The sequence below is a fragment of the Saccoglossus kowalevskii genome, chromosome 9, assembly GCF_978046115.1.
Source record: "Saccoglossus kowalevskii chromosome 9, keSacKowa6.1, whole genome shotgun sequence".
In the NCBI taxonomy this organism is placed as follows: domain Eukaryota; kingdom Metazoa; phylum Hemichordata; class Enteropneusta; family Harrimaniidae; genus Saccoglossus; species Saccoglossus kowalevskii.
This window is the reverse complement of record NC_140649.1, coordinates 11,438,584-11,458,252: the sequence shown is the minus strand read 5'-3', so window position 1 is coordinate 11,458,252 and position 19,669 is coordinate 11,438,584. Positions and strand designations below refer to the sequence as shown.

Here is a 19,669-nt window from a genome sequence, read left to right as displayed (position 1 = left end):
TTATCTTGACATATATTGCCACCATACACATTGTACACTGATGTTCTGCATATCATTATCTTGACATATATTGCCACCATAGACATTGTACACTTATGTTCTACAAATCATTATCTTGACATATATTGCCACCATACACATTGTACACTGATGTTCTACAAATCATTATCTTGACATATATTGCCACCATACACATTGTACACTGATGTTCTGCGTATCATTATCTTGACATATATTGCCACCATAGACATTGTACACTTATGTTCTACAAATCATTATCCTAACATATATTTCGCCACTATAGACATGCATATCATTATCTTGGCAATAAACGTCACTATTACAGAACTGACCAGGTGTATTGTTGTGACAATCTTTGTGTTATTTTCATATTATCAACTGACATATATCTCCAGTACCCATTTTACTCATAATATACATGTAGTATCATACATTAAGTGTTGTATATTCTCTTTCTTTTAGCAAAGTCTTCAGCATCTACTGCCATCATCATTGCTGTTGTATTAATTGTTATTCTGCTTGCGATCGTTATTGTTCTTGCTGTAATCCTGCTTAGGTGAGTCAAATTAACATCTCAATCAACTTGTTATCAAAGGACATGAGTACATTAAGTACATCACTATAAAATCAACTTCATATTAACTATGCATATTTCCATTTTACTTGGATTGTTCAATAAAGTTCATAAAAGTCTCTTACAAACATTTCCTGTAGGATTCCTATAGCAATTTGTGTTATAGGAATCCTGTATGATTGTGTGTCAAAATGTTAAAGGAATCCTACAGGACAAAGTCCCATATTATTTTGTGTAAAAAAATTATAGGAATTATACACGACAATGCCCTATAGGATTTTGTGTCAAAATATTATAGGAATTCTATAGTGTTTTGTGTCAAAATATGACAACCCTTTTTTTCCAAGCTCTTTTTGGAGAAAGAGTCCATCAGTCATTTACATAATATCATAAACTAAAATTAGTTATACAAGAGTAGTTTCTCAACATGTAGCATACATAATTGAAATACAATTGAAGGATAACATAAAACTATTATCATGAATATATTACTTGATATACAATGAAAAAAATACGTTGATGACAATTCCCCCTCTACATGTATGTACTCCAAAATATTTTTTTTTATTAAAAAAAAAATTATTTTATATTAAATTAAAAAGGCCAAACAGTAAATAGTCTCTACCGTACCAGTAATTACAAACTTATCAAGAAATGTACACTGAAGTAAAACAAAAGTTTACTGCCTTAAACAATATACTTTCACTTATTACCGGTATCTGTGTGTCATTTGTAGGATTGGGGCACTGCACCTGTAATACAAAAAAGAATGTAAATTTTTTTAAATGAAAAGTTTAAAAAATACAAAAATAACTACAACTTATAATATACTGTATTTGTCCTATTACACTAATTGCACAGCACACCGCCCATAGAAGTGCATATAAAACCAAAATTGCATTGGCTTTATATTAAATCTTTAAAATATTATTTTTACCATAGACAAAATTTCTGTATTTTTACATAAGCACATGCACTACTAAAGAACAAATATGGTAAAAATGTATAATTTCAATAATTGCATTTTTAGCTCCGCTGTCAACTTATCATATGAGTGATTGTCCAGTGTTCGCATCAACCTTTTACTTCTTTTCGACTTCTTCTTGAAAACTACAATCCTGTTTTCTTTGATACTTGGTGTATATTTACCTTGGGCAAGTCCAATTGCTTTGATATTACATATATAGATACTACATGTGAACCTCTCTCAGATTTGTTCATTTCGTAATGATATCTTTAATTCTCTAATTTAGGTGAATATTTTTGTAATTTTTGGTAAAAAGTGATATTTTTGACTTCTTGTTAAAAACCACAAGTCCAATTGCTTTGATATTACATACATGTAATATAGATACTACATGTGAACCTCTCTCAGATTTGATCATTTCATGATGATATCTTCAATTCTCTAATTTGGGTGAATATTTTTGTAATTTTTGGTAAAAAGTGATATTTTTGACTTCTTGTTAAAAAACGTAAGTCCAATTGCTTTGATATTACATATATAGATACTACATGTGAACCTCTCTCAGATTTGATCATTTCATGATGATATCTTCAATTCTCTAATTTGGGTGAAAATTTTTGTAATTTTTGGTAAAAAACGATATTTTTGACTTCTTGTTGAAACAGCAAGTCTGATACATATAGGGACATTTGCAAGATTTAGACTGATTTGCCACAAACTGGTCATCATCAAAAACATAAAATACCACTACAAAGCAGAAATGTGCCAAAATTGAAGATGAAGAACATTTCACAACAGAATGCACCTTATATGCAAACAGAGACATTCTATATGCAACAGCCAAATCTTGTATAGATGGATTCCAAGATTTGACAAACTTTACAAAATTTATTCAAATAATAATTAAACACTTAAAAAAAAAAAATTTTTAGAGATCAAAATTGATTTAACAGGGTAAATATTAGGGTAGTAATGCCATTATGAGATAATTTTGTCTCAGAAAGTACCATGATTGGATGGCAAACATGTGGGTTATCACATTTGGGAATTATGTTGTGGAATAGGGTAGTAAGCGCTATTTCAAATATTAAAGTAAATTTTAAAATTGATGATTTTGGACTATATATCAACAATAATTTTACCAAAGTTAACGAAATTGACAGCAGAAAAATATGCTGAGAGTTAATCAACAAAGTTGCCACCCGTCCTACGAGTAAAAGAAAACTGTCAGAAATATTGAATAGTGACCATGCTAGTATTGCCGGTAATTTTTCAGATGTGTATAATTTGCCATTCACCACTACAATTGATAATAGAACAAGAAATTTTCAATTTAAACTAAATCATAAAGTTCTCTATACAAACAAAGATTTATATTCCATGAACTCTAGCCTGGTTACATCACCAAAATGCAGTTTCTGTGAAACGTATGATGAAACATTGATTCATCTATTCTGTGAGTGTATAGTTGTGAAGACTTTCTGGCAAACTATTTTGGTGCGTTTCGCTCATCTGCCTGCCCTTAGATATAACCAAGATATTAATCTTGGGAACAAGGATTTTTCGATTATAGCAAATCATATTATTCTTCTAGCTAAACTTTTCTAAAATGAGAAACGAAAAACCTTCTTTCCATGGATGTCTATATCTCATTAGGCAAGTTTATAATTTTGAAAAAGAGATAGCGATAGGAGGCGGCAAATTAGCAAAGCACACTGAAAAATGGGAATCATTTAATATGCTGTGACGTTGACATACCCCCTTTTCTTTTCGGAAGAGCCAAATTTAACGAGTAAAAATAGAACGCGTATTTTGACCTCTATGTGGCCAACCAATGGCTGGACAGGATACGTTTGCGGTTGTTGCCAAAGAGCCCTACGTCCATCGCTCACATGCTCTTCCTTTTCACCTCCTCTGGAATGTTCTACTTTCGCAGCCTAATCGCAGGTTTTTCGAAAACCTTTGAAAAAACACAAGAATTAGTAGAAATGTTCCTATTTTGGGCGGATTATTGATAGAGAATAATGTCTTTATTACAAAAATGCTGAAAACCCGTGAGTTTTTGCCTTAGTTATTTTTTTATCGGCGAAAAACTGCGAACTCGACAAATTTGGTTGCACAACTTCCCTCTATCATATACACCCAGCAACACCAATGCCAGCTGACTGTGTTTTTGTAATAGCAGTGTTCAAATGACCATGCTTTTTATTTTGGCTACGTTGCGCACTGGTAGGAGATTGCCGGCGCCAACATTGTTACCACTGTATCAACATAATCCCAACGCAACTTTGAATGAACTATGAATGCTGCCTTCATTCTAGAAAATACTATCGCAAAACAGATGTAAATAATAAATGATGTAACAGAAGATTACGTCCTAGTAATAAACTAAGTGACATTCTAAAGACTGAATGTTTTTGCAAACTTCGTATATGGGCCCATTTAGTTATAAACCGACGTTAGCTTCATGTTTATGTCACACTATGGAAACAACCAAAAACATGTTGCTTTTTTTTTGAGCAGAGCGGATTGCCAACCAGCCTACCAGCTTGTATACATAATTAATATGCACACCGACGATTTGAACAAATTTGCATCAGTATTTCTCACGTTATAGATGGAAGCATTTTCTCAATTTTTCACAACAGTGGATATGATGTCACACTTTAACCACAATTCTTTGCTGGAGAATCAAGATGACGGACTACATAATATCGTTGAAAAGTAAAATATCTAGAGAAAGAAAAGTGATATACAAAAACTTAGACTGTCGACAGTTGGTCGTACCTAATATTAATCTGTTAATAAATATTGTGTATAAACATTGGCTTGACTTCCCCTTTAATTCAGTGTTGCTAATCCTTAAATACACAATCACAATACCAGCTCACCACGTTGGTTGGCTGTGGTCAGCGCTACTCAAGCAAAAGTAACATGTTTATTGCGCGAGTTATCATCAAGAATGACGTCAAAACTTTTTTTTCAACACTTTTTAAAAATTGCTAATCACCTCTTTCAAAAACCATCATACGGTTTTCAACTGAAATCCATGCCAAAACATGTTTCGACATTGTTTTACTTCTGCAATGTAATTTTTATGATCACTACTATTCGGAAAACTCAGAATTCAACCGGCAGTACTTTGCGGCACTCAGATTGGTTAATGGCATTTCTGACCTACATGTACCACTGATCAACTAACGCTCCACAAACTTCATGGCAGGTCTGTGTGTTTTAACAAAGTGATTGAGTGATCAAAATTTTACTTGTATTTCATATCAAAACGAAGTAAAAATTTGTGCATTGATGATCGTTTGCAAGTATTACTGATTCGTTCATTACTGTAAATATAAATGTTATAGGAGATGATGGTACAAATAAAGTTTTTAGTTTGTAGCATTTGCATTTCGTGTTTAGAAAGTGTTTCATTTTTAAATTCAAACTATTTTGTTTTTGTAATTTGTTCAAATCTAGGAAGTACTGTATATCTTGAACCACTTATGCAGATGAATACAAGAATACTACATTGATTATATAAAAAATCATTGACTTGAATAAAAAAAGTATTTGCTTTGTGACCAATCTCATTAATATGCATTATTCATTAATATTCATATAACTCATTAATATTCATGAACAACCAGCACTCCCATTGAGCTTGTGAGATCCCTGCAGTACCTTTGTGTGTTTGTGTTTTCTAAAGCTAAAACCACATTAAAAATACCAAGATATACCATAATAATGTTACTCACATGTTCTCTACAGGTTTGTGGTCTACTTGGTCCAAAAAAATAGGTAAAATTACATTTGTTTTTCCACAAAGTCATTGTGACAGGTCCACACTCCCTGACACAAATAATATGTGACATGTAGTGCATGATGGGTAAATCACTCAGAAGGAGGCTGCTGGTGAGAGGAAGTTCAGTCTCTGTGTTATATATAAAAACATATCTCTCAATAATTTAAAAGTTAAAAAGTTTTTCAAAACACTTGAGTATTTATGTTTTTCTTCTAATTTGCCAATTATGAATTGAAATAGAGCAGATCAGCCAATCTGATTTCTTTTAATCATATTTTTTTGTATGAAAATTATTAATTATTAGTTGACTGGGAATTTTTTAAGGATGTAGTACCCAGAGTTTTCCTGGGAGTAAAGTATATTTAATTATATTCTCACAAAAGTTGATCTAATTTCAACCTAACTATATATTTTATGAAATAAATCAATGTTATGTCATGCGTAACCCACAGTTTGTAGTCACATGATCGTTGAGTAAATAAATCCGTTATTGAGACTTCAAATCAGTATTGTGAGGAAAAGGGCTATTAAAAATTGCAGAATAAAACACTGGAAAAATATAGATCAAAATGATTTTGTGTAAATTTTCTGGTTTTTTGTACAGGTCTATGTTTGTGTTTTGTTAATTTGTGGTGTCTGTCTTTACATTCGGACAGTAAAATTTTTAGAATACGTAAATTTATAAAAAAAATTCTTTTTGTTCATTTATACAATAACTGAGAAAGTGAAGAGATCTGATGAGTACTCACCGAGGAGTACTATTTTAATTGACTGGGTTTGCGCTTATATTGAAATGATTGAAATTGACTGAAACATAGAACGGGTAACAAACCATAGTAGTTGTGATAATATCTGACAATGAGAAACCTGTAAATATTGTATTTCATTGTAGTTGGTGATTCCAATGGTCGGCAATTGCCATTTGAACCAAATCAAACTGTTTTCAGGCCTTGATTTGTGAGGGAAAACAACACAGTTATGTTGTACAAACAAGATTAATGTAATCTCTGTTTGCCACTCGAGAATGAAGAAAGAACAGGTGTTCTTTTCTCTGTAGGCTCGGAGGCTCCAACTAGATATTACATTATATCGTGTAGGACACTTCGATTTTAATAATGCAATGAACATCATTTGAGATTTATTTAAAATATGTTAACAAAGAACCCCTTGTTTTAATGTACACGAAAATCCAAGTAGTTCCGCCAAGTATTCTCGCATTCCTTGGTACATGGCATTGTCGCCAGTTGTCAATCATTTGTTGTGGTGCAAGCATCGACAGGGCTCTCTGGTTGGCGAAATTTTCGTAACTAGAGATCGCATTGACGTTGACAATGATACAAGATCAGGGCTAGTGTTTATACACCATGCAATATTTGGCGATGTACAAGGTTTATTTTTATTTCGGGGGCTTGTATTGATGTACTACATAGGAACACGGTCTCCATACTAAATTTCCAGTTGCAGGACAGTTTTGCGAGTTTTAATAATGTATTAAAATAAGTGATAACCATTTACCTTAGGTGTTCTGTAGCACGTATGCATGTTTATTGTTGCTGTTGGTTCTTAAGAGTTATAGTAGAATCAATGTTGTGTTTTCCACTAATCAGCTGTTTGTCTCTGTTGTGATAAGTTCTATAGTGTTTCCTATGACAACTATTTTCAGACGCACTTGTCAAAAAAATGTGATTTTGGCAAAACAATGTAACGTCACGTATGTTCCGTCATGAATACAGTAAACATTCATTTTTAAAAAAAGTAAAATTAAGTATTTTACTCCCGAAAAAAATTCTACTACATTCTTAAAGATGCAATATGGATGAGAACAAATATTTGTTTTTATTATTGTTGTTCGATTCTCCAACTGTAGACAAAATTGGATGATCAGCTTAACTAAAAATGTTGCAGTTGCAGCACACACAGCAATATTCGTTAGATATAGTCCTAAACACCTACACACATGTGTACTGATCATTATTGTATGCACCAAAACAACTAATGCACATGCATATTAGAGTCTTTCATTGTTACATTAAACAGATACTCTGATGTGTAGTACAAGAACATTGATTCAGTTCATCATAAATCACAGTCTAATGTATCTGTCAATATGCAATATCGAACAAAAACACTAAAAAATACATATCCTCATCCACATTGCTTCTTTACAGTTGCAGTTTGAATACAATAAAATATAAAATACATGGAAAATATTTTTGATATCAAATTTCTATGTAATATCTTGAGAACATTTTTGTAAGGGAGTGACATGAATCTAGTTAACCTCTACTCTACATATACAGACAGGTAGAAATATTCCGTCCCATAGAACTATTAGTTTAAAGTTAAAAGATCTCATGTATTGGTCCTATAGGACTGCAGATGTAAACTCTTATAGGACTACTTGATTCCTATAGGATTTTGCATAAATACATATAGGAATATTACATGTTCTATAGCATTTCTAGAAAATTCCTTTAGGATTTTAAAAATCTTCTGGGAAACTTTTGTAAGGGGTTGCTGTTATCTCATGAATAGGTTGCTATATGTGAAAAAAATATGTTCTTGTTTGTAAGGATGAATACATCGGAAAAGGATGCATGAGATTCAGTGATCATTGATTGTTCCATGCCTCAAAAACTACATAATATAGTGATTTTATCTATAAAGTGAATGTGAGCCAAAAATGTTTCCATTGTCGCTGTATTTTAAGTACCAGAAACTCACTCTGATTCACTATGCTCATTTTATGGTATGCCCATATTTACTCTTCTAGAAGCATAATTGTCGTTTAGTAAAATCACACATAATAATGTATTTATTGAAATCTGATCATTACAGTATGAATTAATCAGAGACACCTATCATGTACATGTATAAAGTGTTACCAGTACAGCAATACTGAGTTTGGCTCAGTTGATATTATTATTATAAATTAAACCCTGACCCTGTAACATAAATATGTAATTATTAATTTGTTATTATATTGTTCAGACATAGACGGAAAAATGGAGAGAAAAAAACTGCTTATGGTAATGTCTTGAGAATGAGATCCTATTCACAGAATAAAGGCAGGCAGAATTCTGCTTTTATAAATCAAGGTATGATTAAGTTTTTGTTACATGTAAATTCATCTCCTGATTTAAAAAAAATGTCAGCATATACCATACTACCTAAACCCAGAACCCTCCAGACCTATTCACTAGACTAAGCCTATTCTATTTGTAGATTTTTCAAAATCCTTTGATAATAGATGATGTCTGAATTAATTATTTTTTCAAAAAATTGTAGTAAAGACCTGACGGTAATGGAAATTACATCTGTTTAGTCAAAAATTAACAAAGAAATAATAGAAAACTACATAAAAATGTGCAAAACAGTTTTTAAAAAAAAATGTGAGCTGTCAAATAATCAAGGTTCTGATCTCTAATTTCTCTTAGGCTATTGAATGCACATTTTCATTAGAGCAGTAAACACAAATCAAAAAATATTTCTGACAACATTTTAAGTGCACCTATACTGTGGCTATGCATCTGACTGAAAGCATAAACTGTGGAGAGTGAATTACTTGATTACCATCAAGACAAATTGCTGAAAAACAAGTTATGAATGGAAAAAGTTATTTTATTATAATGTGTAATCTCATTGGTGTATGAAAGTATATGCAATAATTTGGCAAGAGATATAATCTCAAATGACAAATTCTAAGCCAAAATATTTTTGGCAATTTTTCATGCCAAAACTTTATTTTACTGTCACAAGTATTATTGGTTTTCCTATCAAATTAATCTGCATATTTCCATGACTTTCAGAATATCAAAAGATATTCTGAGACAAGTACTATTCAATATTTCCGTAAAATATTTTTAATTTAGTGTTCCTGGAAATATAGGTATTCAAATTTATTGAGCGATTTATTAATTTATTGAGGTGTAGCCAATAATTGGACTTAAACATTGGTTTTTTATTTAATTTTTAGATGCACTCTATGAGAATGCACCGACATATCCACCTATTCCTGCTGAACAATTGCCACTGGTATGGGCCACTAAGCATGCTAATGATAATGACCTGCTCAAAAAGGAATATGATGTAAGTTGAACTGTGACCCAGGAATTAATGTGGAAGCAATTAGTAGACATGATTGAAAATTGTGCTGGAACTGACATTGTATTGCTACAGCTTTGTCGTTCAAGTTTTTAATGCCTTCACTTTAAAATATACAATTATAATATAAATTTTATATAATTTTATTGATTCAAAATATTTTTATATTTTTTGGGAATTAAAAAAATGAACATTCATTTTTATTCTTTATCTACAGGATCTACCAAAGTCTTCCAAACCTGTGACCGTTGAAGCATCACATATACCTGAGAATAAAATCAAAAACAGATATATCAATATCCTTGCCTGTGAGTATTATCATCTCTCTATTCATTATTTTATTTACGAAGATGTCAAAGTTTAGATTTTCACATTGACTAACTGTTCATCATTATTAGTGTCTACTGCAAATCATCATCAAATCTGTAAGCCAGATTAATTATTTTTTTTTTTTTTTTTCGTTAAAATTTTGTATTCACTATGTAGATAAGGTGCCTTCTTTTTTCAGATTTGACCATTTCATGATGATATCTTTGATTTTTTATTTCTAATGATCTTTTCTTAAACTAAGCCTAATTGTATTTCAAATATTTCTTCCTAAATTGTACACATGATACACATTCAGTTCACCTGCAAGTTGAGACATGAGTGATGTTATATTGGTTAGAATGTTCGCTTCACGTCTGAAAAATTCTGGGTTTCATTCCAACAGCTGTATAAATTTGAGTACAGTCTGTCCTGCCTTCCAAAACATGCCGTATTAGGTTTGGGAGACTGGTTTGCACACATGCACAACAAGTCGGGGAAAAGTCAGAGAAGCAGCCTCTCGACTGAGATAGCTCTAGTGTTAACAATGCACATTTCAATTAAAGGATTGAAGATATCATTAGAAAATGAACAAATTTGAGAGGTCCATCTGCGATACCTATTTGTATAATATCAAAGTAATTGAACATGTATTTTTCAACAAGAAGTCAAAAATATCACTTTTTACTAAAAATGACAAAAATATTCATCAGATTAGAGAATTGAAGATATTATCATGAAATGAACAAATCTGAGAGAGGTCTACCCAAAGTACATATAAACCAAATATCAAAGCAATCAGGCTAATTTCCGAGAAGAAGTCGAAAAAGTAATAAGTTGACTAGGATGATGACGGACAATCACTCGTACATTAGGATAAGCTCTGCTTGACAAATTCAACAGTGGAGCTAAAAATGTCACCTTGCACAAAAATTCATCAGATCATTAGTTTTTGGTCATTAGTTTGTGCTACCAATACCTGGTTCATTCATACAGACTTTACAATGACAGAGCAACTTCTTGTTACTGAACACTGTAGTACACTACCTTGTATACATCAATATCTTTCTTTCTAGATGACCAGACAAGAGTGAAACTAACTCCGATTGAAGATGATCCATACTCTGATTACATTAATGCTTGTTATGTCGATGTAAGTATAATCTTGTGTTCATTATTTTTGTTCCACTTTTCATTATGCCAATAGTTTGAATGAACTAGTTTCAATTTGCTTTTTTTCAAGTGGTTTTATCACAATGAATTATTTTATTTCAAAATTCTATGTTTTTTTTCTTGGCAAAACGCATTTATTCTCTGTCTATAAGTGATAGACACACCTGTCTGTACATTATTGTAATATTCTGTTTCTTGTTTTCTAAGGGTTACAAGAGTCATAACAAGTTTATTGCTGCACAAGGTAACTTTAATTTCATGTATATTCTTTTAACAATTATTGTAGCCCTTCTGGGTTGGTCCTTTCCCAGATCACAAGTGAGATTGCCTTCAGTGCAACTATGCTGGTCTTGGAAGAGACAAGTTAGGTTGGTCATTTCTTAGAAACCGTGAGCCAGATTGCCTCAGGTTTATCTGGGTTTGTTCTTTCTCAAAAACCACAAGTCATATTGTCTTCATATTTGTAGTGCACCTAGGTCAGTTCTTTCTCAGAAACCACAAGTCATATTGTCTTCATATTTGTAGTGCACCTGGGTCAGTTCTTTCTCAGAAACCACAAGTCATATTGTCTTCATATTTGTAGTGCACCTGGGTCAGTTCTTTCTCAGAAACCACAAGTCATATTGTCTTCATATTTGTAGTGCACCTGGGTCAGTTCTTTCTCAGAAACCACAAGTCATATTGTCTTCATATTTGTAGTGCACCTAGGTCAGTTCTTTCTCAGAAACAACAAGTCATATTGTCTTCATATTTGTAGTGCACCTGGGTCAGTTCTTTCTCAGAAACCACAAGTCATATTGTCTTCATATTTGTAGTGCACCTGGGTTAGTTCTTTCTCAGAAACCACAAGTCATATTGTCTTCATATTTGTAGTGCACCTGGGTCAGTTCTTTCTCAGAAACCACAAGTCATATTGTCTTCATATTTGTAGTGCACCTGGGTCAGTTCTTTCTCAGAAACCACAAATCATATTGTCTTCATATTTGTAGTGCACCTGGGTCAGTTCTTTCTCAGAAACCACAAGTCATATTGTCTTCATATTTGTAGTGCACCTGGGTTAGTTCTTTCTCAGAAACCACAAGTCATATTGTCTTCATATTTGTAGTGCACCTGGGTTAGTTCTTTCTCAGAAACCACAAGTCTTATTGTCTTCATATTTGTAGTGCACCTGGGTCAGTTCTTTCTCAGAAACCACAAGTCATATTGTCTTCATATTTGTAGTGCACCTGGGTTAGTTCTTTCTCAGAAACCACAAGTCATATTGTCTTCATATTTGTAGTGCACCTGGGTCAGTTCTTTCTCAGAAACAACAAGCCATATTGTCTTCATATTTGTAGTGCACCTGGGTCAGTTCTTTCTCAGAAACCACAAGTCATATTGTCTTCATATTTGTAGTGCACCTGGGTTAGTTCTTTCTCAGAAACCACAAGTCATATTGTCTTCATATTTGTAGTGCACCTGGGTCAGTTCTTTCTCAGAAACCACAAGTCATATTGTCTTCATATTTGTAGTGCACCTGGGTTAGTTCTTTCTCGGAAACCACAAGTCATATTGTCTTCATATTTGTAGTGCACCTGGGTTAGTTCTTTCTCAGAAACCACAAGTCATATTGTCTTCATATTTGTAGTGCACCTGGGTTAGTTCTTTCTCAGAAACCACAAGTCATATTGTCTTCATATTTGTAGTGCACCTGGGTCAGTTCTTTCTCAGAAACCACAAATCATATTGTCTTCATATTTGTAGTGCACCTGGGTCAGTTCTTTCTCAGAAACCACAAGTCATATTGTCTTCATATTTGTAGTGCACCTGGGTTAGTTCTTTCTCAGAAACCACAAGTCATATTGTCTTCATATTTGTAGTGCACCTGGGTTAGTTCTTTCTCAGAAACCACAAGTCATATTGTCTTCATATTTGTAGTGCACCTGGGTCAGTTCTTTCTCAGAAACCACAAGTCATATTGTCTTCATATTTGTAGTGCACCTGGGTTAGTTCTTTCTCAGAAACCACAAATCATATTGTCTTCATATTTGTAGTGCACCTGGGTCAGTTCTTTCTCAGAAACCACAAGTCATATTGTCTTCATATTTGTAGTGCACCTAGGTTAGTTCTTTCTCAGAAACCACAAGTCATATTGTCTTCATTATTGTAGTCCACCTGGGTTAGTTCTTTCTCAGAAACCACAAATCATATTGTCTTCATATTTGTAGTGCACCTGGGTCAGTTCTTTCTCAGAAACCACAAGTCATATTGTCTTCATATTTGTAGTCCACCTAGGTTAGTTCTTTCTCAGAAACCACAAGTCATATTGTCTTCATATTTGTAGTGCACCTGGGTCAGTTCTTTCTCAGAAACCACAAGTCATATTGTCTTCATATTTGTAGTGCACCTGGGTTAGTTCTTTCTCAGAAACCACAAGTCATATTGTCTTCATATTTGTAGTGCACTTGGATCAGTTCTTTCTCAGAAACCACAAGTCATATTGTCTTCATATTTGTAGTGCACCTGGGTTAGTTCTTTCTCAGAAACCACAAGTCATATTGTCTTCATATTTGTAGTGCACCTGGGTCAGTTCTTTCTCAGAAACCACAAGTCATATTGTCTTCATATTTGTAGTGCACCTGGGTCAGTTCTTTTTCAGAAACCATGAGCCAGATTGCATTCATGTACTCAAATTTGTCTCTTCTCAGAAATTAATATTTTCAAGCATTGTGTTAGGTATTTTGTTGTCATGTTAATCGACCTGCGAGATCCCGCATTATGCATGAAATCGAGCGTGAAAACAGGACAAAGGTCGCACCATCATAGTGGCAACAAACATCGCGTGGGATTCGACAAACGTGTATTTGGGGGGATATTTTCATGCTTAGTAATGTGCTGTACACATTTGATGATGGTCAATTTTGATGAAGTAAGGGTATTTAAATGCAATATTTTCCTGTCAAAGATCGACCTTTTGATGTGAGCTACGAAATAAGTTCAAAATCAAATCGTTTGATCATTCAACGTCTTTCACGCAACTCACGAGATCTCGCCTATTCTGAATGAAACTTAGATCTAACTACTTTTCATAACCAATGAACTACATGTATGTTCTTATCAGGACCAAAAGAAGAAACTGTGAATGACTTCTGGAGAATGATCTGGGAACAGAAATCATTAACTATTGTCATGGTAACCAAGTGTGCTGAATCAAACAGGGTGAGTGATTCTAGTCATATTATAATTATACATTTTGTTTCTGGGCATGGTACAGCACTTCACCTTACGTGAGTGAGATTGTAGATTTGATCTGCTACTCAATATGCAGAATATCTATTCTACCCAGACCCCCAATGATGGATGGATGATGGATTTGGTAGAATTTTATCCTATAGATTAGAAGTGCTAAAACTGTCACATATTTGGTGTTCCTGTTCTAAGTACCAATAATACAGTCTGTATCACAAACTATAACAGATTTCCACAGAATAATTAAATTCATGTCATCTTTCATAAGAAGAGCATATAAAGTTGATCTGAGTAGTAAATAAACAATCACACATATTGTGACAGTGACATGATTTTTGCTGCTAGGAACTGTTGTGATTTGATGATTTTATGGCATTTGTAAAGACACAATGTCAAGAAAGTCTCTGCTCTGTTATAGAACCCCAGAGAAATTTTCTGAACTAAAAAATTTTAATGGTTTTTACTTTCTTGTGAAATTAAAGCTGGTAACAGTGTTTCATAGATTATAACCAGTGTTCCCTCTAAGACGATATGACACAACACTGATGCACTCAGATTTGTTTGTGACACAACTAGTTATGCTCATTTCCTGTTGCACGATGCAACTGCCAAATCATAGTCCAACTATTGATATTCAGAGACATCTTGCTATATATAGTTAAAGAATTGTTAATATATATAAAAATCACAAGCTCCCAACAATCACATACATCTTAGTAGCCACCAAGGTGACCCAACATGATTTCTGAAAATCGATTGTGATTCAAGATCCCCAAACAAACAGGCCTGTTAGAGAACACATTGATTATAACCTACTGTAAAATGACTGGGTTTAAATTTCGCTGATTTACCATTTCAGGCATATTCAGTGGGTTTTAAATTCACGGTTTTATCATTTATATAATGTGTTCTTCGCTAAATTTTACATATTCACTGTTTTTTAATTTAGCACTTTTTCCAGTCAGCGAAATAAGCAAAATTAAAACCCAGTGAATAATTAACCCCTTTACAGTATATGTTATACATTCATTGGTGACACACTTTTCTTGTAGGAAAAATGCTCCCAGTACTGGCCTGATGACTGCACTACTGAGTATGGGGACATTAAAGTTACACCATTATTGAAGGAGACTATAAAACTTGCTGATTATGATATCCGATCGTTTAGTGTCTGTCATGTAAGTACCAGTATAGGAAGAATTTGTTTTTAAACTGTAGATTAATGTAGAAGCCTACTTATATAAAACGGAAATACCAAGAATATATATTGTGATACTGACTTAAAAAAGTTGGGGGTCACCAGCCTAATTTTTGAGAAAATGATGGTTGTATTTCAATGGATAATGATCATCTTGTCAGTATTATATCGCTTTTATCATAGGTTTCTATGGCAGAGATACTATGCCATATCTTAAATTTTAGCCTGGTAATATAGGCTGAACAAATCATATATTGTGAATGATGGGCTACTTTTTCTTGTTCAGAATTATTTCAAATATCGGATTTTTAAAAGTATTGAACAATGCAGTATTTCTTTAGCAATGTGGTCTATGGAAATGTTTTTGAAAAATATTGGGACATGGGACAATAGCTCCATGATTTTACATAATAAACCAATGAACATTGTTATGTGATTTATGACTATTTTCTCAAAAATTATTTTCACTCTTGATATTTGACCAGTGAGGCAATGTGTTGTAATTTCACATATTCTAATGAATTTAAATATTTAAAATATTATTGTTTATAAAATATTTGGCAAATTAACCTGGCTGATAATATGCAGCATTCTCGAGCATGAAGATATCATGGATTTTGTGTTATACAGTCAAACCTATGTTAGTGAACCACCTCTAAAGGCCACCTGCCTATAGTGATCAAATGTAGACAGTCCTAAGGTATAAAACATGAGTATTAAACTTGTGTATAAAAAGGGGAGGTGCGCATGCGCGAGTGAATGAGTTATCGAAGCCGATCGGCTCCACAAGAATTGAATAATTATACAGGAATATCTCTCCAACATCAAAGTTTGAATGCAGTATGGCGAGTAACGGGTCTAGCAGCAAAGGGAAAGAGAGAAACCTCGATCAGATGATACAAGCAACGGGGAGAACAACGAGAAGGAACACACCTGACCGAGAAAAAGATAAAGATGGCGGACAGACAGGCGATATTGATGTGATGTTGGACCTACCCACTGATCAAAAAGTAACGATTATTTTGAAAAAGATATTCGAAATTAAATCAGAGATAGAAAAGATAGAGCCATTAGCTCGGAAGATTGAAGAAATAGAAGGGAAAGTTTCGGATATCGAGAAATCAGTTGAAAACGCGCACGAGAAAATAGAAGAAGGGATGAAAGACGCAGCTATGAAAACAGAAGTGATGGAACTAAGACAACAACTCAAGGAAACTGAAATAGAAATAAAGAAGATGAAATGGAAACAAGACGATCAGGAAAATCGAGGAAGAAGAGTCAACATAAACTTCAGAAATATACCAGAAGGAGCGGAAAAAGGAAGCAACGGAAGTGTGGACTTTATACGTAAATTTATAGTGGAGCACATGGGAATTGAAGAGGCGGCAAATGTAGCAATACAGAGGGCGCACAGAGACCCGCCATTTTTGGATGCAACGAGAAGAAACGTAGCAAGAAACCGACCCATAAAGGTAGCCTTCGTAAGTGCAGGAGAAGCAAGGAACATACTAATGGCGGCACCACGAAAATTGCGAAACCACCCATACAAGGGAAATCACATTTTTGTAACTGATGATGTGAGCGCTGTGGTACAAGCTGAACGTAGGCGGCTGGTTGAGTACAAAAAGTTATTCAAAGCTAAAAATCCTGATAAAACCTGCTTCGTAGCATGGAGGATCCCAGCCACATTAATGGTCGAAGACGCCCAAGGAAAGCTTCAACCCATGACAGTCAAAGACATTTAAGTAAAGGTACTCTCTTTCCATATGTATATACCGGTAATTAACGGTACAGGACTTGAGACTGCCCAGTTGAGGAGACTCTAAACTGAACAAATCGAAATCAAATTGTTTGTGGAGTTGGTTGGCACCTGATTGCGACTCTCCCTTATCCTTTCTGTGCTTTGGGTAGTAGTATGTCAGGATGTGCCTTCCTGTTTGTTATTTCAATATTCATTTTGTGTTTTTATTACTCCTTATTTAATTTTGTTATGGTCATAAAATGGGCAAAGGGTAAACAGATGGTGGGACACTGCAAACGAGGTGTAATGTACAATATACATGTTAATATATGGAAATTAATGTACTAACATTTAATGCTAGGGGATTACGAGAGTATAACAAAAGGAAAAAAATGTCTATTTGGTTAAACAGAAAAAAAGCTAATCTGATTTTCCTACAAGAAACACATAGTGTACCGAAGGACGAAATGTTTTGGTCCATGCAATTTAAAGGGCAATGCTGGTTTGCCCATGGAACAGGGTCCAGCAGGGGTGTTATGGTGATGGCCAGGAATCTAAATTTATCTATTAAGAAATGCGTACATGATCCAAATGGAAGGTATGTTCTGCTCCATGCCGTGATTGATGAAAAACCTTACATAATTTTAAATACTTATGCGCCAAACCAAGAAATAGATCACAGTAAATTTGTATCAGAAATTCGCCACTTGCTACTAGACAACTTATTTGAACCTGAAAGTGCAATTATCTGGGGAGGTGATTTAAACTGTGTCCTTGATATTAGTTGGGATAGAGATGGAGGGAATCCTAAAAGTTGGAAAAAATCTATTGATATCATAAATGACATTATGGAACATTTTAACATGGTAGACATTTGGAGGTTATATAATCCAAACCAAAAAAGATTCACATGGCGAAGAAGGAAGCCATATGTTATACAGAGTAGACTTGATTATATTTTGATTGGGGATAATCTACAAAATGATGTGGATAAAATAGAAATAATTCCAGGTATTCAATCAGACCACTCCGCAGTCCACCTTAAATTAAAATTTACACAAACTAGACGCGGTCCGTCCCATTGGAAATTTAATGCGAGTCTCACACAGGATGAAATGTATGTGAATAGTATAAATGAAAAAATTAAGAATTGGATGGAAGATATAAAAGGAAAAAATCCAGGCCTCATCTGGGACTATGTTAAATTTAAAATAAGAGAGTTTTCAATTAAATACAGTAAGAAACAAGCTAAAAATCGTAAAGAGAAGACAAAAGAATATGAAAACAAAGTTAAAAGTCTAGAAGAAAAATGCTCAGAGGCGCCGAATGAAATAAATTTTAATGAACTAGAGGAAGCCAAAATGGAGTTGGATAAAGAATACAACTACATCACAGAGGGGCAAATTATACGATCAAGGACTAACTGGTTTGAAAAGGGGGAGAGAAATAATAAGTACTTTCTTAATTTAATAAAAATAAACACAAGCAAATCATCAATTAAAAAAATTAAGAAAAATGATATAATTATAGAAAATCAAAAGGATATCCACTGTGAAATTAAAACCTTTTATGAAAACCTTTACAAAGAAAAAAAGTTAACAAATCGAATGTTAAATGATTTCCTAAATGACAAGGTACCTAATCTGAATGAAAGGTCGAAAGCACATTGCGAGGGCCTGTTCTCTAAAGGGGAAATTCATACAATCTTAAATACACTGCCGAAAAACAAAAGTCCGGGTAACGATGGTCTGACATCGGATTTCTATAAAACCTTCTGGCCTTCTGTGGGACAATTGGTGGTTGATTCACTCAATTTTGCGTTTGAAAAGAGACAATTCTCACCTTCGCAACGACAGGGAATAATAACCTTAATAGAAAAACCAGGAAGGGACCATCGGCTCCTTAAAAACTGGCGCCCAATAACTTTATTAAATGTAGACATGAAATTAGCTTCCAAGTGCTTAGCAAAGCGAATTGAAAAAGTATTACCGGAAATAATAGGCCCAACACAAGTTGCGTTTGTAAAAAACCGCAAAGTAGGTGATTACATTCGGCTAATTGATGAAATCTATAACTATACAGAGGAGCAGAATTTGCCAGCCATATTAATGGCAGTGGACTTCGAAAAAGCCTTTGACATGGTTAATTGGAGTTTTTTACTGAAAGTCTTGCACAATTTTGGCTTTGGAGAAAGTTTTATAAAATGGGTAAAAACAATGTACACCAATGTTGAAAGTAGCGTAATAAATAATGGCTATGGCACAGGTTACTTCTCAGTCCAAAGAGGTGTACGGCAGGGGGACCCACTGTCACCAGCCCTCTTTATCTTGGTACTGGAAACCCTGCTCATCAGTATACGGGGTAACAGAAATATTGCTGGCATCACCATAGCAGGAAAGGAGGTCAAAGAATCTGCATTCGCGGATGACATGACATGTTTTCTATCCAATAGTGAATCAGTTGACAATTTAATGCAGGTGTTGAAAAAGTTCCATGAATGTAGGGGGTATAGGAATGGTAGACTTGTATGTAACAAAGAAAATACAAAGAATATTATG

At 33.8% G+C, this 19,669-nt stretch overlaps 1 protein-coding gene across 1 annotated transcript in view; it reads left to right on the top strand.

Moving 5' to 3' along the window:
* LOC100373726 (receptor-type tyrosine-protein phosphatase S) overlaps window positions 1-19,669 on the top strand; it is an 82,933-nt gene that overhangs the window by 50,966 nt on the left and 12,298 nt on the right. The window contains exons 24-31 of the mRNA XM_085503917.1: window positions 484-577; window positions 8,353-8,459; window positions 9,338-9,450; window positions 9,683-9,773; window positions 10,848-10,924; window positions 11,152-11,188; window positions 14,045-14,142; window positions 15,225-15,350. Coding sequence (XP_085360043.1) covers window positions 484-577; window positions 8,353-8,459; window positions 9,338-9,450; window positions 9,683-9,773; window positions 10,848-10,924; window positions 11,152-11,188; window positions 14,045-14,142; window positions 15,225-15,350 — 743 coding nt within the window. The remainder of the gene's footprint in view (window positions 1-483; window positions 578-8,352; window positions 8,460-9,337; window positions 9,451-9,682; window positions 9,774-10,847; window positions 10,925-11,151; window positions 11,189-14,044; window positions 14,143-15,224; window positions 15,351-19,669) is intronic.